Source organism: Chrysemys picta, chromosome 10 (genome assembly GCF_011386835.1).
Source record: "Chrysemys picta bellii isolate R12L10 chromosome 10, ASM1138683v2, whole genome shotgun sequence".
In the NCBI taxonomy this organism is placed as follows: Eukaryota; Metazoa; Chordata; order Testudines; family Emydidae; genus Chrysemys; species Chrysemys picta.
In genome coordinates this window covers 82,861,296-82,882,952 of record NC_088800.1, presented here as the reverse complement: position 1 = coordinate 82,882,952, position 21,657 = coordinate 82,861,296, and the positions used below count along the sequence as shown (strand labels likewise).

General features: G+C 43.4%; 1 protein-coding gene across 1 annotated transcript; it reads right to left on the bottom strand.

The window, feature by feature from the left end:
• Positions 1 to 802: 802 nt before the first annotated feature.
• On the bottom strand, positions 803 to 20,801 carry TEKT4 (tektin 4). Its single transcript, XM_008164762.4, has 6 exons — positions 20,134 to 20,801; positions 10,047 to 10,117; positions 7,028 to 7,171; positions 5,967 to 6,189; positions 4,061 to 4,215; positions 803 to 2,219 (listed from the first exon to the last, which is right to left on the bottom strand). Exons 1-6 carry the CDS (start codon positions 20,665 to 20,667, stop codon positions 2,003 to 2,005), a joined length of 1,344 nt encoding a protein of 447 aa, XP_008162984.2. The 5' UTR covers positions 20,668 to 20,801; the 3' UTR covers positions 803 to 2,002.
• Positions 20,802 to 21,657: the final 856 nt, after the last annotated feature.

Here is a 21,657-nt window from a genome sequence, read left to right as displayed (position 1 = left end):
GTTATTGGAATGATATTCACGCAGCTTTATTTTAGATGATGTTTATTATTAAACAGCCAATGAGATAGTAAAACATGTTTAAGTATGGTAGCGGAAATATAGATATGGTAAAAGGTAGGCTTAGTGCTAATTAATTAAGGGGTGTTATTACAACTGATTATGGCAGCAGGCTAATTTTAGATTTGCGCTGCTCATCTACCATCAAGGTGCCATTAGAGAAAGGATTATATATCCATTCTTCTCATCCAACGATTGATCACCCTGGGATGCACCATTCCATTTTGGAATGTGAATATAAATGGAGGACATGGTTATACTGTAATACTTGCTTGCTTTAACTAATTATTTGATTTTAAATACAATTGTTAATTCTATCATTCGTGTCATTCACAGTCCTCCATTAAATTAAATGATCTATAACTGTTCCAGAGACACAAACCTTCTAGAGCTCATTTTGGTTCTATTCCTTATCTTTAAAGTATTAATTGGGACCACACAAATCTAGATCACACGGGGGTGGTGTGGTCCTTTGGAATGAACGGTGATATAAAATCCTATTCTGGAATTTTAATGTCGAATCAACCTTTATCCAGCTTCCGAACCTCTCTTTGGTCTCCAAGCAGAGGAAAGGACTCAGAACCTGACGAATGCAAAAGGGACAGCACATGAGCTTACCATCAAAGTGCTTCTTTTTTTAGTATATTGTTTTAGCTGCCTGTGTTTAGAGACACAAGGTAGACAAACTTTCCCTATTTTGCTCTCTACCACCTACTTCTAATGACTGTGATTCAGGCTACAAAAATATCACTGCAAGGACAATGTTTTTATTTAAAAAAAAATTCATGAATACAAAACAACTGGAGAAATCGAAGCCACAGGCAGAATATGTTTTACTGATGTAGTTCTTTTCAGAGAAACAGTGGTAGGCTTTTATTTCAGGATGGTAACAGACCAAAGCTGATATGCACCTCCTGTGTCAACATAATAGATGGATGAACAAATAACTGTCTCAGAGTAAAACAGTTACATGAATGTACTCTCATACTTAGGGTAATAATGCAGTGACCATGCAGAGTTAAGGAGTTTCTAAACTACCTTTTAAAAATAAAAAATATGTAATGTAGGAGACAATGAATTTGCCTTAATGGACATCTATTTCATTTAGCCCCTTTTATCCTGTATATCACAAATCCAGCAAACTGGCACCTGTAACCTGATAGATGAATGATGTATGTTACAGGGTTCTACTGATGCAGATGGAATTGATGTGTCTTTTGACTGCCCATCATGGGTTACATTTCACTATCTATCCACATACACTACTTCCACTGATGTCAGTGGGAATAGCGTGAAATGATCAAAGGTAGACTCTGACAGTGGTAAAGGCAGTGAGAAAAAGGAGCATTCCCTGTTCACTAGCTGTTTAGCTTCTGTTTAAAAGTAAACTGAATTGGTTTTGATTGTTTAAAATCATTTCATTCAATACCAGATTATACATCCAGGTATCATGGGTTTGCTTTGTGTAGTTAGTATTCAGATTGTCACCTGACTGTGAAAACTACAATTTTACTTTCATAATCCTTGGGCTGCTTGAAACTAAAATCTATTTAATCTATTTCCTTACTGAAGTGCGTGTTCTTCTATTTCCCAAGCACACTTATTTGTTCACTATAAAGTTTGAGTAGAAAATGCTAGAAAAGCCTTTCTTTGTGCCAAAACCCCCACGTTCATTTATTTGATCTGAGGGAAAAAGCCCTGAAACATCACATACTGTATGAACTACGCAAGCATAAAGAAAACAGAGATCAAATTTTAGGTGGAATGCAAATGCAAGAACCACAGCCAACTGCGATGTTCTGCTTATGCATTTTTATTTAAATAAAGGAAATTAACAGCAAATTATGTTTCTTATTGACTATAATATTACACACTTATTATAAAATTAAATATCTTAGGTTAAGATTTTCTACCAATCTTCACATCATTAATACAGAGGGTATTGCTACTGGTAACCTGCTAGTTTAAGGACAACAGGGTATCGCGTGCGATGGGCCATGCACTTCTGCCTATCAATAAAAATGCTGTTCGATTTCACAGCGATCTCCTTCTCTAGACTCATCCGCGTGTCTTCCAGGTTCCTCAGAGACTGTTCAGCCTCCAGTAGTTTCTGCTTCAGAGACTCAATGGACTCTGTCAGTTCTTCAACTTCACTGATCAACCTGAATAGAATTAAATAAGTAATCAAAATTAGAGAACGGCTCCAAAGGCATGTGAGCTGTTACAGTTCTCTGGTTAGCAGTCTTTGTTCTTCTGAAACTCAACAGCACAGTAATTGGGTGTTAGTCTGTATAACGGCTAGCAGGGCCAGGTGGGTGCTAAAGACTTTGGGCTATAGGATTATGAAATGAAGCTGCTCTCCGAGCTGTCAATGAAGTCTCTTCCAATAAACATAAAGCTCGGAATAATTTCAAAACGACTGTAATTATAAAGGTCTCCTAAAATTTACATTGTAAAAACAACAAACTCCAAGATAACCTTTCCTCATTCGGAATAGTCATGAAAGAATGATCCATTGTCCTAGATACTGATCCATTCTGCAAGCATCCCTTGTTAACAGCTGAAGGGCTAAAGATGATTTAGATGACTGATTGATTTTTGACTGTCTAAACATTTATGTAAGCCCACTTTTTCCCCCCGTTCGCTGGTGTACAACTGGAGGAACTACTGAAGCTCATGGTGTTACTTCAGATGTATGTTGATGTAAGTGAAATCACAAAATGTTCCTTAGGTTCTTTTTAGAATGAATTGTAGAGAAGATTTTCAAAGCCATAAAAGGCAGTTAGGTGCACGACTCTCATTAAAAGTTCACAGGAGTCCCCCCCAAATGTTTATTTCATGGGAAAAGGGGATGCTATATAAGGGGTATGTATTGGGGGGAGAGGAGTAATGTGAAACAATATAAGGCCTCATTTCAGCAAAACAATTAAACACATCCCTATTCAGCACAGCACTTAAGCATGCCCTTATATCCTATTATAGGCAATGCACATATTTAAGAGCTTTGAATAGGGATGGTTTGCTGAATCAGGGCCTAAATGAATGTGCCTGAGATAGCATAAAGCATTTGAATTAAGTAAACCTATTGCATCACTATACAGAGGAGAGAAGCAGCATGTTGGCTTTGAATGGTGTATATTTTTGCTATAAACAACTGGGAAAGCTGATCACAAATTTTCCTAAGGGCAGGGGGGAAAAAAACACATGTGGGAGAATCAATTACAAGCACTATAATGAGATCAAGAGTAACAAATTACATTCGGACCTTTAATTTGAAAGGATTTATTGCCCTCCAGTTTTTAAATGGATTATTACTGAAAATCGAATGCCATCGGCTAGTTCTTTGGAGGAGCTGATGAGTTTTCTCAGCTTGTGGAAATGCACAGCCCATTTACATTCATAGTGCTTGAAGCGTAATTGATTCACCGCATAATTCACCTCACAATGAACCTCTGCCAAGAGCATACTGGCTGCAAATTATCTACAACCTGTCATGTTATTTTGGATCAGTTGGACAGGTAAAGAACCCCACTGTTCAAAGAAGAAAGCGGACAGAGATGTTTATGGATTCTCTATTTATAAACATGGTGGACCTGCTTCAGATCTTCTTTATACTGATTTCAATGGCTAACTCCCAGTTCACATCAGTGAAAGGTATTGGAATCAAGCCCAGTAATTAAGAGCTGAAGGTCACATGCTACAAAACTATTTCGTACAACAGGGGCAGTGACATCGTTAAACTTGGGGATTAGATAATTGACATTTCAGAACTGGTGTCAATGGGTGAAACGCCATTGAATCTATGTCAACCCATTGAAGTCAATGATACACCCATTCACAATGACACGTTAGGGTTAGGGTTAGGGTGAGGGTTTCTTCACGTTATTGCGAATAGGTAAGCCATTTATTTCTTTGCCACAGTATGTCTCTGCCAGGGAGAAGTTCTCAAAAATATCTTTGATATAATTGGGGTCTTTAAGGACTCTCTCTTTAATGTGGTTACCTGAATTGTGCTGGATCTCTGCAGAGCTCAACGTTGGGCCTAAAAGATCTGTCATACAGCCTTGTCTGAGCCACTTTCAGTGGAGCTTCTTTGTCCTTAATAGCTTGTTTGAGAGCAGCAATGTTGTTTTCTTGATCTCCGATCTCCTTAAGGGTCTGTTTGAAGTGAATATCCATGAGAAAAGACAAGTTTAAGACAATAAATTTAACGTACATGGTACTATTCGTGTGTATAGCACTTTACAGACATTAAATGATGGGGCCTCTTCAAGCTCCCAAGGAATCAAGGGGAGTTTTGCTCTTGCTGGGTAGCCCTCTCGTTGACGCCAGAATATGAGAGGTGCAAAGGTCGTATAAAGCTCCTTTGTCTCCTTATCTCTATTCCTACACTGAGCAGAATGGAAAATCTCAGGTCCACTTTAAAGAGAAGCTGAAGAATTTTTGCAGCTGATTAAATACTACAGTCTATTTGTATTCTCATCAGAACCTGTTCATGGCACAATCCATCTCAGTGAATCATTTCTGGCACTGCAATTAATGTAAATTACTCAAAAAGTGACAGGCTATTTTGAATTAGATCAGAAAGATTACCTGGGCTTATGTTCACAGCTTTCTGGCATTAGTGAAACTGGAATCACATGAAAAAGTGAGCAATACTGATTCTCGTCTCCTTTAAAACCAGTGAACTCCACTGACTTTGATGGAGTCACTCCAGAATTAAATCAGTGGAAAGAAGAGTAGAATCAAGGCCTATGAATTTGTGTTTCGGATTTTTTTTTTTTAAACAGGGTATTACACATTTTCACAGAATTATTCAGTCATGAGTTGCTGAATGTCAGTTTGTTCCACCTGCCCCTGGGTTGGATTTTAAGGAGAAAAAACAAAATGGAAATTGACATTAATGTCCATAGAACTTCAGTAGTATTACAGTGGATTCCCTTAAAAAACGAGTACCATATCAATGGTATTGACCTTACACACAGTAGGTAATACATTTAGAATGCATCGCGTACCATGCTAAATGCTCGCTTTTTAAGAGTGTAATAATAAAAATAATCTTGGGAGGCAACTAGTGGTTACTGGCAGTGATGTATATGATGCTGACTACTGTAATCTTCCCTTGAAGAGGTACAGTCACAGTAAAAATATTCTGACTAGTGTATTAGACACGTTATGGAAAAGGCACCATAATGCACACTACTGTAGATGCTTCTATTTAGGAGTGACATGTTCATAAAAATTTTACCATTTCTCTTCCCTGCCGCCCCCACCCGTCCTCTGCTAGCTCAGAGCTGCCCTTCAGTGGGATCCAAAGCTTTTTACTTTGTCTCCAACAACATCTCGAAACATCTCACCCTATTAATAGCTTTTAAATAGGAGTCTATGTTGTATGTGTATATGTCTTGCATGTACAGCAAGATACACAGTGTGCACTGTTCACAGATGGATACAGTGGGGAAAATCCACCCCGGGTTAATTCCACTGACTTTAGCGGGGCTACACCTGAGATGAATATTGACCTAGTACTTTACAGCTAGACAGGTGGGAAACACCTATTAGATCATAAAGTTCATTTCCTTGCCAGGGCAGGAGTTAGGCCCTGATTCAGCAAAGCACTTAAGCATGTGCTTAACTTTCAGCATGCATTTTAAGTCCACCGTGATTTAGTAAAGCAGTGACAATAACGGAACTTAAGCACACACTTAAATATAAGCATGTGCTTAGGTGCTTTGCTGAATCGGGGTCACAACTGGAAACCCTATCAGATACTAAACTGACACAAATACTCTTCTATACTCTACATGGACTAAGCAACTCTTCTTTCTTGATCATTCTACTGTGATGATCTCAATATGTGTGAAAACTAATAGAAGCGGCTTAGCCAATAAACTCAGGGGCACCCTTACTTTTTTCAAATGATGTTCCAGTTTGTGTTTTGCATCTTCCATCTCTTCGCAGCGTTTAGCAAAAGCCTCATCAACGGCAGCGCACTGCAAGCGCAGATCCTCAGCTGTGTCGTGCAGGATATTGTCAATCAATAAACGGAGGTTGATGGAAGCCAGTCGCTCTCGCTCTGCCCTATAGATGTTGTCATGGCTGAATTTTGCCCAGGTTTCAGGCGTTGAGGCACTGTAATGGATAGGGCAGAAATCACTCTCAGGAAGAACTTTGTTCAAGTTGCAATGGCAAAGAAAAGCCAAAACAGAATTGTTCCATTTTCTTGGGTTTTATCATCCCATAAACTTTCCTGCTATGGCATGCATGCTTTAGTATTACTATAAATAAAACATGGGGGAACAGCAGGCAGGAGTACTCTCACCTGTCCTCTTCTGAAGCAGAGAGAGATACACTATATAGAATCTCAGAAGTTCTATCACCTTTAGCAAATAGGAATAAAGGCAAAACAAAAAACAAGAATCACTCATAAATCTTAACTATACTGAGAGTGGCAAACATTGTTAAGACAGCGGTACATAAGCACTAGGATTTCTAGCCAATTAAGCTTTACAATCCATGACTACCTTATCTACAAAGCAGACTGAAATATGATTCAGTGGTAATACTTTGCCATCTGTTGAGCAGCAGAAGGAACTCTATAACATTCTGTAAACTACGCTGCAGGAATAGTGGTTGGGGGGGAAAAAGCAACAACATTTAAAATAGTTAAGCAATAAAATTCTGTTCTATATAAGAGGAGTGAAACTTTTCTTTTAACAACTAACCCAGGGCTTCTGTAATTCAATCTAATCGAGCCTTTGCATGGACTTCAATGGGTTTTGAATGACCCCCCCCCCCCCAAATGTTTACAACAAATTATTGCTAAGAATTGATATTTTGCAAACATAATATGTATTTGTTTGGCATAAAATAAACTTATATACAGAAATGGTGTGGTTTTAGCTGATACCGAGGATCCTTCACATCTCGGTGGCTTTCCTTGTATAGGTTAATAACAAGTAGTCCTCACCTTTCCTCAAACTTTGATGAGCTGGGATGGAACTGGATGTTGGTGCTCTGATTATTGTATCTTCCACATTTGTCATCAATGTTGTACGTTTCCACTTTATCAGACCAATCCATTTCACAAATCTGCTTGTGATCTCGATTTAATCTAAAAAGGTGAAGATTCCCACAAATCAGTACTGGAAAAATAATATGACCTTGCAACAACATCATGTTGACAGAGCCTAGGACTTTCAAAGAAAGCTGAGTAGGAAATCCTCCTTCAGATCCTTTGAAAATTCCAAATTTCCCCAAATTTCCCCAACCTTGCACAGCAGCACCATGCTACCCACTTCCACACACACACACCCAAACTCTCCTCTGTACTAACTGCAATAGCTGGAGCTCTGATGGTGAGGTGAGGAGCTGGACCTGGGGTTTCACAGAGTAATCCTGGTGGAAAGGGAACCCATATGGGAACTCCATAATGTGACCCACGTGGTTTTCTTAGTCCTCTTTCCTACTCACCCAAAGTTTTTATCCGGGAGACAGCATGATTTGATCCTCAGAAAACACAGTAATAATGACATTAAACATTAAAGCTGTTGCTTTATTCTAAATTAAATCTCTCCTGCCTACCACAATTAATTTAAAGATCTTTAGCAACAGTTAGTTATAAAAAGTACTTTTCTCTCGCCTGTTACCACCAGATGTCAGTATGAACTAAGGAATCAAAAAGTCTACAAATGTTAACCTATGTAATACTACACCAAGACGATCTTAAAACAATTACTAATACAAATTAAAGTCTGCACTCAATAAATCCTGTATTATGCTTTGACGGAGGTTTTGATGCAACAGCCCATATTCTTCATAGAAATATTGTTATAATCGGATTATAGCATAACTATGATATGTTTTGTGCAAGATAAGGCATGTAAGGTATCATTGGAAAGGTTATGATTTACTGAATATGATTATCCTATTTGTATGCATGCATCATGTTTGTATCTAAAGTTAGGAATATTGACTATACATCTTAACTACAGAAGTGTTTGCACCTGGGGAACGCCCACCAGACAAAATGCAATCAGCCTGGCTGGTTAGCTGGGGACAAGTCAATGAACCATTAGGGAGAACACTAGGTCTTTGAAGATGTTTATCTCCCACCTTCTGGAGAAGCTTCCTGGGATGCTACAAATGGCCTTTGACACATGGCTGCTTTGACACTGCAGGGTCATGTGATCATGTCACCTGGTACTGGACTCCAACATAGAATACCAGTATTTTTCCACTGAGCCGGGTGGGAATCACACTGAAAGACAATGGATTCCTGCCGTATGTAAATCCTATTTAAGGCAGGGAAGTGAGTTAATCAGGGTTCTTTCTTCACTGAATCCCCGCCCAGGATGACTGCTGGAAACATCTAAGGGTATGTCTTCGCTAGCAGAAGCGCTTTAACATGGCTGTGTACTCGTGGCACCAGCGCTGGGAGAGAGCTCTCCCAGCTCTCTAAAAAACCCACCTCCATGAGGGGAGTAGCTACCAGCGCTAGTGCACTGTCTGCCACTTTACAGAGCTGAAACTTGCAGTGCTCAGAAGGGTGTTTTTTCACACCCCTGAACGAGAAAGTTGCAGTGCTGTAAAGTGGCAGTGTAAACAAGGCCTAAGAAAGACAAAAGGGGGGGAAGAGCTGAGCCCAGGCTGGAAAAGGTGTCTGGCTTGTGAAAGAAATGCCTAAAGCAACATTTAGGGTGAGAAATTACTACTTGTAACCAGTTTCTTTAGTGTATTAAGCTTAGCTTGTGTGTTTGTTTTATTTGCTCAGTAATCTGCTTTGATCTGTTTGCCATCCCTTATAAACACTTAGTTAATAAACTTGTTTTTGTTTTCTCTGAACCCAGTTTGTGGAATTCATTACTGGGGGGGGGGGGGGGGGGGAGGAGCTGTGCCTATCTTCCTCCACATTGAGGGAGGAGGTGAATTTCAATAAGCTTACGCTGTACCTTTCTCTGTGCAACACAAGACGATACAATGTTGGGTTTTCACCCCAGAGGGGGTGTGCACATGAGTCCTGGGCAACACCCTAGCTGAGTCTTCCCATGCAGAGTTGATTTCAGTGTCCATGTCATTCTGCAGCTGGGTGTGTCCCTATCTGTGTGTGCTGGAGGAGGCTTGAGGGCCTGGCTCAGTAGATCAAAGTAAGGGAGCCCAGGCTGGTGGAACAGGCGGGATCAGTGGTACCTCAGTACATCAGGTGGCACCCCGGAGTGGGGGGTAACCCGTCACAGAGGTAATTAAACTATCTGAAATTGTTGAGTGATTTTTATAAGCATTCTTTATTAAAAATAATATTCTGCTTTATATCTAACAAAATCTGACAAATGCTGGCTGATAAGAATAAAAGATTTTTAAATGTAATGTGTACTGTTAATTGCCTCACCTTGAAATACCTTAGAATTTAGTCAACATCTTATTTCCGGACTGGTATATTGTAACATAAAAGTAAACACTACTTTTCAAGAGCAACAGACTTCCATACTAGCAAGGATACTGTTGGTTTTTTTCACTTCCTTAGTTCATACTGACATCTGATGGCAACAGCTCCGGGGGGAAAAGGTACTTTTTTCTAACAAATTGTTTAAAAAGAGATTTTAAAATAGCTGTACTAGTCCCAATGCAATAGAGCAGTGACTTCAACAGAATAAAATGTTTTTACCGTACTTCTACTTACATGCAATTTTGAGCCATCACAGAACTAAACAGATATATTTGAAAGCAAGATGAAAAATTTGACCGAATGTTATAGAATAATGGAAACTATCATTACAAAAAGACGTGGCACTTCTCTTACACCACCTGGCTTGCTTCCAATGCTGCCTTTCCATATATGTAATTGTATCTATTTTGAGGGCTTAAATAGAATGGTAGGTAGTGCATAGGCCTTGCGAATTTCACCTACTGACAGTTGTGTCCATAGATGACAGGAATTAATTTGGTCCTATAAATCATTAAGTATTTGGGAACAGTGAAAAGCATCTTACTGCATCTGGTTAACAGCTTGCATCAAAGTTCTTTTCAGAAGTTCTTGTACATTTCTGATAAGTTCAACTTCCTAGATAAAAATATAAAAATTATGGTATTCAGTACATCCCATTTTCAGAGACCTTTGCTTTCAACCGCTACTGGTGCATTGCTAAATTGTCCATTAATTATCCATTCTCTTTGTGACACTATTTTTCATGATTGTAAAGACTTTGTCAAGATCTTCTGCAGAGTTAGATATCATTCAAATATAAGGTAGATCAATCAACATTGAATTCACTCAATAAATTACAGGTTTGTGACACTTATCTAAAAATGAACTAATGCTTAAAGTATTTCCATTCTTTAGAATTTGTTGTTTTAATACTGCATGTATATTAAGAGGAAGGAATATGTTTTTATCATATTTAATACAAGATTTGCAGCTGTGCAGGTTGCTATGTAGATGTATATAGATGTTGGTGCTAGACCTTTTACAAAATTATTGTATGTTTAAATGGCTTTAAGGCACCCTTTTGAAAAATAATCTATTAAATTTCAAAGCCTTGTCATATCGGATCAGACCAACTTAGTCCAGAATCCTGCATCTGGTAATGGACAACACCAAGGAATATGGAAAAATCTCATAATGCATCTAGTCAGTTCAACAATGTTGTAGATGGAGGAACAATTGTCTCCTAAAGCCAACAGGTGATTAGTTTATGCCCTGAAGAGTTAACCCACCTCCTTGATAATGGGACAGATGTCTAAAGCCCCAGGTTGAACTGATTTATCATGCTAATTTCATCATTAAATTTATTTGGATAGGAAACTAAAAGTCTGTATTTTAAAATATCCTTTACTGAACAAGGAAGCATCTTAGATTGTAAGAAGTTTGCTTTGTTCCTGAACTACCAATACCTAATGAAGTGACCTTTCTGACCTGGAAGTTTGTACACTGTTATTTATTAGGTGGTCCAATAAAAGATACCACATTTCCTACCTTATTTCCTCCATTATTATTTGTGGTCTAGACATTAAAAAGAGCTAGAGGACATTAAAAACTCCTCATTAATGTTGCTATTCTACTCCAATGACAGTCATCTGGCCAGCAGAGAGAGAACGTATTTACTAACAAACCCTATTCTTAGAACTGTGCTTGCACCAGTTGATTATATTACAATGTTTTAGACAAATAAGGATATATACAAGTCACTGACATATCAGTTTATTCTCCATAAGAAACAAAGGAGGAAAATAATAAAGAACAATTTATTTTAAACAGAAAAAAAGGAAACGTCTGATCAGGGTGAAAATGGTATTTTTAAGAGTCTGAGATGCACAGTTAAAACGAAACCTATTTAAAAAAATGGACAGTGTCTCTAATAAAATGCCCTTGCAATCAGGAATACCAAGGAAGGAAATGTTTCGAGGGTTGAATTGTTAGACAGCACCATTTTGTTACAATATTTTAAAAGATTTAGCAAGACTCAGTATTTGAAATACCATTAAAGATCATTGATTTCATGTTGTATTGTGTATCCCCAGTATAAATAAAGAGGCAAATAGTATTACCTGTGATCAATGTGCAATTTAATTGCACAGCTTTGAATACAAAAAGCCTTCCATTACCAATTAATAGGTCTCTAACATGGAAAAAGAGATGCAGTACTAAAATAAAGGACACTCTTGTTGAATGACCTACAATAAAAGTAACCGCATTTCCGCTGGGGGAGATATGCACTTACATAGAATTCTTACGAAATGCAGAAGCAATACCCGTAATCAATGACAGTCATAATGCTAGTGGGAAGTAGATAAACCTAATGTGCTCCAGACACACAGGTTTAAATAACAACCACTTCTGGATGCTGATCTGCCATATGATTTTTCATGACATTTAAAATAAACTCCATGCTAATTCTTAAGCTGCATAAACTGGCAGAACAACCTTATGAAACATACAGCCAGAAACCACTTCAGTAACCATGCCTTTTAGCTCTTTGGGAAAGTTTAGTGTTCCCGATTTAACGCCAAACCTTAAAGTAGATGAGCTTCCCTCCTACCCTGAAACAGTGTGTGCAAATAAAAATGTTGAGTATGTTCAAACTAGCAAAATTTGCTAAAGGCCCTCCAGTTTCTGCATTATTACTCAGGCAAAGTTCAGTGGGAGTTTTGCCTGAATAAAAGCTGTGGGATTGGACGCTAAATATTCCCGATTAAAGCCCCAATCCTCCAAAATGTATGCATGTGCTTATCTTTAACCCACTAAGTTCATGGGCCTACTCAGTGCCTAAAGTTATGCACTTGTGCAAATCTTCACCGGCTCGGAACTGAAGACAGCTTACCAAATAAGAGACAGAGGGATAAATATGATTGAGCTATGTTGGATTCATGCTCGCCAATGCAAAATGCTCCCTGTTACCTGGGTTCTTTCAACCCAAAGCTCTTGGTAACTTTACTCTGTGCAAGGAGGTGTCAGGAAATAAATCAGGGGAGACACGGCCGTCCGACCGATAGATGGCTGGCACAAACAGGACAACACAAGAGTGCTTTCACTTAAAGCTAAACTTTACTAGTCTCAAGCACTTACACACGTCCGCAACAAGATTAGTAAAACACCCCCAACCCTTGATAATTACCAAAGCTAGGGTTACCATATTTGAACATTGAAAAAAGAGGACACTCCATGGGGCCCCGGCCCCGCCCCAACTCCGCCCCTTCCCCTCCCCCGGTCCCACCCCTTTCCCCACCCCCGGCCCCGCCCAACTCCGCCCCTTCCCTGCCCCCATTCCAACCCCTTCCCCAAAGTCTCCGCCCCCTCCCCTGAGCACCCCACATTCCCCCTCCTCCCTCCCAGCCACACGAAACAGCTGCACCAATTCTAAAGTCAGGCACTCCACTAGTATAGACTCCCATGACTTTAATGAAGCTGCTCAGTGGAGGATCTGCCCCGGCGCTCAGTTTTTGGGAGCGGTCAGGACACGCAGCTCACACTGTTCTGTTTCCCAGCTCCCCAGATGCCTTGGAGCACCCAGTTCTCCTCCCTGCCCGGTAAAATCCCGGACATTTTGAGCTATTTAATTCTTTAATTCTAAAACGTAATTCTTTATATGTAGTGAACTTTGTATTTTCGTTTTGGCATTGTGTTTGCTCCTAGGATCAGGGGCAGCCAGGGTCTCCACGTGCTGGGCCCGCCACAAGCCAAGCTCAGAGGCTCCCATTGGCTGGGAAAAGCTCCAATGGGAGCTGTCGGAGCCAGCCCCTGCAAGCCCTGCCCCCGCAGCTCTGATTGGGCAGGTATTTCGCAGTGATCCACCACACTGCTGTGTCTCATCACAAATGGGGAGCTGAGTGCCATACAGCACACCCCAGCCCCAGGAGCTCTGATCCACTTGCAGGCAAGGCAGCCCGATGCCCATCGCAGCCAGAGCTCTGATCCCTCTGCACACTCCTGCCTTTTTCACACTGCCCTCCCCTCCTCCCCCACCACAGTCAGTGCTTTTTGGCGACTCCCCGGAGCAGCTCCCCCAGCGCTGCCCCCCACCTGTGCAATCAGCGGCGCATGGTACTCCCAGCTTTGCTGGCATCCCTGGCTTACCTTAGAGCAGGCTCTGGTGACTGCTGCTGCTCCCTGACTCTTCGGCTCTGTTTAAGAGCCAAGCTGCCCTAGTGCTACCGGCTTCAGGCACTTCTCCTACCTGGGCTCCAGCTGAGCTGCTCCTGCCAGCTCAGACTGTAAGAGCCGAGCTGCTGGCTTCTGGCAGCCCTCCCCTACCTCAGGACCCAGAGCTGGCTGGACACGTCCCTTCCCCAGCTCCAGCCGAGCTGCTCGGCTCCGCCCCCTCAGACTTACAGAGCAGAGCTGCAGGAGCCAGCGTTACCGGCTTCAGGCAGCCCCCCCCCTGCCTCCGGATCCTGCACCGTGGGAGCAGCTCAGCTGGAGCCGGGTAGGAGAAGTGCCTGGCTGGGGGCTCGGGGTCCGGAGGCGGGGGGGGTGCTGCCTGAAGCCAGTAGCGCTTGCTCGGGCAGCTTGGCTCTGTAAATCTGAGAGAGGAGGAGTGGAGCAGAGCCACAGGGGGAGAGGAAGTGCCGGCCATTTTCCCGGACATGTGTGGCTTTTCAGCAATTCCCCCCGGACGGGGGTTTGATTGCTGAAAAGCCGGACATGTCTGGGAAAAAGAGGACATATGGTAACCCTAACCAAAGCTGAATGTGGCTTCGAGTGGCACAGTGGCAGCCTGTCTGCCACTGGGGAACACAAGATGCATCCAGAGGGAGAGATCAGTCCCCCAAAGGAGTCCTCTTATTTATACATTAGTAATAGAATGACATGTCCCTTAAAGAAACCTTGTTAAGTAAGCAGTTTCAAGCAAGAGGTTCCTTCTGATCATTGATTAACCAGGTGTGGGTTTTTCCAGAGTCTGCAGCTCTGAGACCCCAATAGACATTCCTCGGGCATATCCTACTCTTTTAAAACACATGTATCAGCAACTTCAACACAATTCTTACTAGGAAGGACGCGGGGTCAAGCTGCCCTTTCCGTGGCACCCCAAAAATCCTTCCCTTTCTGCCTTGGTCAAGCTGAGTTTGCTGAATGGCCAATTTACAGCTTGCTGACTAGGTTGCTTTTTAACAATAAGCCATAGTGGTTTCAGGCACTTTACTGGTTTGCCAAAGTCTCCCCATACACTCCCCTTCATATCTGTATAGGAAATGGAGTTGGTGTGGTGCTTAGGGTGACCAGGTGTCCGGTTAGGGTTAGGAGTCCACACCCCTTCCCGCACCCCAACCTCCTGCCCCAGCCCAGTGAAAATGAGTGAGGGTGGGGTAAGCGAGCCACCGAGGGAGGGGAAATGTATTAAGCGGGAGGCGAGGCCTCGGGGAAGGGGCGGGGCTGGGGTGTTTGGTTTTGTGTGATTAGAAAGTTGACAATCCTAGTGGTGCTTAAAAAAAGGGGAAGTTTTGCCTCTGCAGCATGCGCCCTCTTTCCCCAACCGCAAACCTGCAGCAGCTCCTCCGCAGAGTTCAAGGCTGCAGATTTGGAGGGGGCCAGCTGGAACGGGTCAAAGGAGTTGGCTCGCCAGGCCTGCAGGGGAACACAGCCTGATGCTGTTGGAAATGTCACTGCTTCCATAAGCATGATAAAGGGGGTCAGAGTCTGGAAGCATAGCTAATTAGGACCAAATCCTGCCACCACTCTGACTCCCCATGGGGAGAGGTTTGTGGTTTAACAAGTGGTAGAATATATTTATAGAATGTGTACGAGGATGGAAAAATCAAATGCACAGCTACAAAACAGGGAATAATTGGCTAGGTGGTCATACTGCTGGAAAGGATCCGGGGTTACAGTAGATTACAAATTGAATAAGAGTCAACCATGTGATGCAGTTACGAAAAAGGCGAATATCTTTTTGGGATGTATTAACAGGAGTGTCGTATGTAAGACCCAGGAGGTATTGTCCCGCTCTATTTGACACTGGTGAGGCCTCACCTGGAGTACTGTGTCCAATTATAGGCACCACAGTTTAGGAAAGATGTGGACAAATTGGAGACAGTCCAGAGGAGAGCAACAAAAATGAAACATGGTTTAGCAAACCTGATCTATGAGGACAGGTTAAAAAAAATGGACATGTTTAGTCTGGCAAAAAGAAGATTGAGGGAGGACTTGATAGTCTTCAAATATGTTAAGGGTTGTTATAACTATAGGGGTAGTTAAGGTGTGGAATAGGTTTCCAAGGTTGTGGAATCCCATCATTGTCCAACTGGTTCTTAAAAATCTCCAAACACATGTCAGGGCTGGTCTAGGTTTACTTTCTCCAACCTCAGCAGAGGAGGCTGGACTTGATGACTTCTCAAGATCCCTTCCAGCCCGACATTGCTATGATTCTATGAGTCTATATTACCTTTATTTAGAGTGTGCATGGAACTGTAGTATTAATCAACTTGAAAGCCCTGCATATATTATGAGAGGAAGGGGATATTAAAGGATTTTAGTCACTAGCAGGACTTTTGTGGTTCAGACGATGACATTAATGTAGATTTGTATTTCTCATAGTTGTAAGTATAGATCTTGATGGACGATATGTTCTCATTCCAATCTTTAATGTTCTCACGTATATGTGGTCGTCTCATCTGTTATGAAATCTAAAGAGATCTTGGTTAATTTTCACTTTTCTTTTCCATAGTTAATAATAATAATCTTCATGGCCATCATAAAATGATTGTCAATTAAAAACAAAATGAACATTTTATAGTTTAAAATTTAGTAGATAATTTTATTACAGTTTTTAGTTTTATGGTGTTATAGATGATGTTTTCCCAAGTAGAATGAATCTAGTGATAAATCCATCACAATGCATAATTATGTGTATGTCATTAATATCACTTGGAGAAAATAATGGGAATTTTTAAAAGCAATTGTTTGTGAGTTTCTTAAACCAGGGAGGTATAAGCAGAGTTTCCTGCAGAAACCAGGGTAGCATTTGGCCCTGAATTAATCAATCCGGAGACTGCATGTGTAGAAATACAATTTGACATGCAGAATATACACACCTGACACATGATTTATACCACCATGCGACAAGCCCATGCTAGTGCTTATAATATAATATTAGATGCAGGCACACAACGTTATTAACCTGGCATTACAATGACGCAGAGGAGATTTAGAGTAGATGATGAGATGTGCCATGATAGTAAAATACATCACTCAGAGTTAGATGCATGTTTAGTTTTTCCGGAGTTCAGACATTTCACGTGCAGTAGTCTGATGTTGGAAGAAATAAAAATAATCATCTTTATTCATCAGGAAAGACCATTGTGCTCCTTCCTCCAAACTCCCTTTCCTAACCGGAACGGCCCTTAAAATACATCACTTCACTATGTCATCTAAGTTGATTCACTCCTTTCTAAGTAAAAGTCACCTAAGTACTTCACAGCTGATTTATATTACTCACCTGAAGAGCTTTGACTGAAACATATTCATCCCCCATTGTGGTAGTAGTGAAACTGGCAGTATTACATATCACCCTATGTGTTCTCAATATGACTCCTCCCTCTAATACCACTAGGAGAGAGAGGCTGAAACCCTCTATACGACAAAAAGTAGCAAGAAATCTTCCCTCTAGCTACCCCTGGTTTCTTACTGTGGTCATCTGCTAAAGTGACTTCTGCTGGAAGGAAAAGGATATCACCCTTCCATGCAAAGGGTTTCCCCAGCTTGCATGTCCATTGGTGCTGTCTCTATAAACACCATTGCCCAGATCATCAAAGGTATTTAGGCTCCTAACTTCCATGTGCCCAAGCGCTGCTGAGAAGGTGCCTATCTTTCAGGGACTCTCAAGATACAGGATCTGACCTTCAAGAACTGAGAAATGCTTTCCACTGCAGAGCAGAGGAGAGCAAAGGATCCCACATAGCAGTGAAAAGGCCCCAAAATGACAGGAAAGGGGAGCAGTAACCTGCTCTGCCTGTTTCCACCTCACCAGCTGTGTGGATTTGGGCGGCCAGGGAGTAACCACTCTACTTGATACATCCATCCCCACAAATGACAGAGTTCCCAGGGGGAATGAACGGGGCTCCTCGCCAAGCACATTGGTAGGAGAAGAAGCAATCAGCTTACTTTGCAGCAAGGGAGATTTAGGTTAGATATTAGAAAAAACTTTCTAACTCTAAGGATTTAAGCACTGGAACGGGTTAGACAAACACCTGTCAGGGGCGGGCTAAATAGACCTTCCTGCCTCAGCGTGGCCTCCCGTGGTCCCTGGCAACCCAACAAGTCTATGATTCTATGGAGATTAGTGCACTGCCATATTGGGGGTACCGACAGAAATAAGGCTGGAATGTGCCAATCCTACTAGTAGGGAAGGGAGGTGTGAAATCAGTGAAGAGGGACTGAATCAATTGGACAGACACCCTGGAATTCAATTTCCCCAGGCGATCAAAAAAACCTCTGCCCAAGGGAATGTATGTCAGACTCTCCACACAGCTGACTAGGCAGCGTCTTTGGAACACTGTTTCCCTTCCTTTGAGTTTTCACTTGGGAGAGGAACATATGGCCCATCGTCCCCGTCCCAGTTCCGAAGGAGGAAATGACAAACCGAGAACGAGCAGCCCTGATCCTCCATTGCTTGAGGGAGGGGTTAGAGTAGAACGTGGTTGGACAGGTGAACAGGATTTGGAAAAAAATTTTAATAAAACCACATAACTCCTCCAAATCAATATGCAAATAGAAATATACCCACCAGCGAATCAAACCATTAACTTTGAAATCTGAGCAATGAGCAGTCAGAACTCATGGCCGAGTGACAAGTATTACTGTTCTATGATTGGAAACAGCAAGACATACAAGATAGAGATTGATTTCCTGGAATGAGAGTGGGGCATTTAGCATAAAAAGCTGGCAAAGTCACAAAGAATTCACTTCAAATCATTCTATTTGCAAACATCCCTGCTGCAAAATCCATGCATTTCAGTTAACTCTTGCACGGTTGTTATTATTCTCATATTATTCATTCCTTTCCCTCGTTCCTCATTGCAAAGGTCATTGGCATGGTAACAGAATCTTAGCTTCTCAAGAGTTCATCTGCTTCTGGTGCTTATGCCGCATTTGAAATCACATCATTCTTTCTTTATGACATCTCCAGTTGGCTGTTGATGATTTGTCGTCAGAAACAGAAATACGATTTAAAGTGAAGAACTAGCAGCAGGAGCAGGTGGACTCCTTAGAAATGAAATAAGTATCCTTCATAATAGTGAGTAACAGGCGAGAAATACAGGAAATGCCAGACAAATATTTTTGTAAATGTACATTTGACAAAGTTCTCCATAAAGTATCAACAGCTTGTTGGGGGAATTTCTGCTTGATAATCTGGGATTAATCATGTTAATGTTTATGCAGCAGAAGGACAGGCCACTGCATTATCTTTTATGGTATCTAATAGTAACCTCATATTTTTACGATCAACTAGAATATTCCCATGAACACTGGTTACAACATCTGCATGATCCCAATTAAAGAACTCCTATAATATCCTAATTGCTTCCCATCCACTATGAAGTCCAGCTCTATTTTTTCTAAGTACTAATATTGCCATTTAATCTGATCAATAACTCATCCTGAATCAATTTTGGCATCCTCAAAATATATTGGCGACTGCAAACAAGTAGGTATTAACCTTAGATGCAAGAATAAGGAGAATTCCAGAATGTAAAATGGGTCCAGAATCTGTCCTCAGTTACCTCCGTGCAACCACAATTACATTCATGGAATTGTACCGCTATGAGAGCAGAATTTGGCCCAGCGAATTTTGCACACAGTATCGCATTGAAAATCCCAGCATCTCCAAAGAAGGTGCTAAAGTTTCTGCTGGATGCAGGAGACTCTCTTTGGGGAACATGTTCTGAAACAGATTATTTCATGTTTGCTAAACTCAGTTTGTCAGAAAAGTACCATCTGTATATGCCCTCTGCCTGCCTACGCTGTCACCTTGTCATCTCAACACCGTATCCATCTTGCAGTATGATAAAGATCCTGCTTTGTGGTAAAACACCACCCCTCTCTCTCTTTCCCTCAGCAGGACAAAAACAATCCCATGTCCAGGAATACAGTTATGAGAACGGTGGCTGGACTTTGCCCACCCAAGGGTTGCAACTGGCAACTAGCCAAGAACCTAGGGTGGCGCTTAACTGGCACCTTATATTTTATATGGCGGTGCCTCCCATGGATGTCTCATGCCAGCATGTGATGCTCCACGTCGACCTCAGAGGCCTCCCTTCTGATCTTGCTTGTGTAACCCTCCTGCCAGGTGGAGTTGGCAGCAACCGGGGCCGGATTCAATATCAAGACCAGGATCAAGGGGGAGAGGAAGCAGGCAAGGCTCTTTGGTCTCCCTTTGTCATGCCCAAGCAGTTAGAACCAAACCGTTGTGAACATGACAGGGCACCAGGCCGGGAAGTAGAGCCAGGTCTGTGTCCTGCTGGGACTGGGACACGTCTCCATGGGCTGTGACCGCCATAGTCTATCTTAGGGTATTGTAGCCCCTGGGCATTTTAGAGATGAGGCTGGCTGTGGAAGGCCTCATGACAGGTCCCATCCCCACTTACCTTCAGCAGCTCCGTCTCCACCTGGTCCCGAACCAGGTCCGCCGGCTGCCTCCTCTCGCGGCACTGCAGGTTGTCGGTGGCGATGGTGTAGGGCACCTCGGTGGCGTCCAGCGCCCGCTCCAGCCGCACTTTCTGGGCCGCCAGCAGGTCGGTCTCGACCGTCAGGTCCTCGATCTCCCTCTGGAGCTCGGCCTTCCAGAAGTGCGTGTCCTGGAGGCGCTGGCCCAGCTTGGCGGTGGAGTCCTCCTGGGTGCGCTGGGCCAGGGCGGCGGCGGCGGCGGCCAGGCTCTGGGACTCGTGGCGGCAGCGCTCGGAGCCGTCGCGGTCGGCGAAGGCCTGGTGGTACTGGGCGTAGTTGTGCTGGTGCCACTCCTCGGTCAGGTACTTGGCGGTGCGGAAGCCGGCCGTGGCCAGGCCGCACGAGGAGTCCGGCCCCGTGTTCAGCGCCGCCTCGTACACCTTCATGGGCAGCTCGGACACCGGCACCGCCTGCGGCGCCGGCTCCCGGGTCAGCAGCACCCCGCTCTGAGCCATGCTCGCTTCCCGCCGCGCAGCGGCCCGGCCCCGGGCACCGCGATCAGGAAAGGCCGCGGCTCGCTGCGGGGCCTTCCAACGGCGCCTCGCTCAGCGTCCTCCCGTTGCCCCGGCGACGGCGGCCAGCCAATGAGGGAGCGGGTCCGCGGGGGGAACCTTCGCCAGGGAAACCCGAGACGGTGACGGGTTAGCGTCCCGGCCGCGCCCGTCGTTGCCCGGGCGACGGTGGCAGCCAATGGGAGAGCAGATGCGCCGAGGCAACGTTCTACGCTGTAGGGAAACTCGAGCCAGGCGACGGTGAGCGTGCCCGACCCCCGGTTGCCTGGAGTGACGGTGCCAACCAATGGCGTTGCAGTGCCTGAGGGAACGTTCCATGAGAGTGGGAGGAGGGGCTGTACTCCTGCTCTTAAAGGGGCAGAGCACCTGGTTTGGGGGGAGCAGAGTGTGCCTTGCTTTGTGTGGAAGGGGCCGGGCTGACCCTCGTGGGTACAGCTGGCTGGCAGGGGGCGCAGGAGCCTTTGGTAGGGGCTCTCTTCCCCTCCTCAGAGTCACACAGGGCCTGGGCCCTGTAGCATTTACTCTGTGACCTCACATGAGGTCATCCATGCCCTCACCCTGGGCGACAAGACAGCTGCAACATTGCCTGCCCCTTTGTTACTGGACGTACTGTCCATCACCCGTGGCCATCTCTTTGTTTCATGGAAGCAGATGCATCCCGCAGAGCTTTCAGAGACCCGCTGCAAACGCTGCGTTTCATGGTTGACACTGTACTGAACGCTTGGAACTTCTTGGTGAAAGAACAGCCCACTGCCGTGAGCTGCTGGCAGTGCAGAGCCCAGGAGACATAGGCCGTGTCCACGCTAGAAACGCTACCGCTGCGCGGCTATAGTGTAGACACCTACGACAGTGACAGAAGTAAATCGCTGTAGTAAATCCACCTCTCCAAGAGGCAGTAGCTAGGTCAACAAAACAATTCTTCCGTCAGCCTGG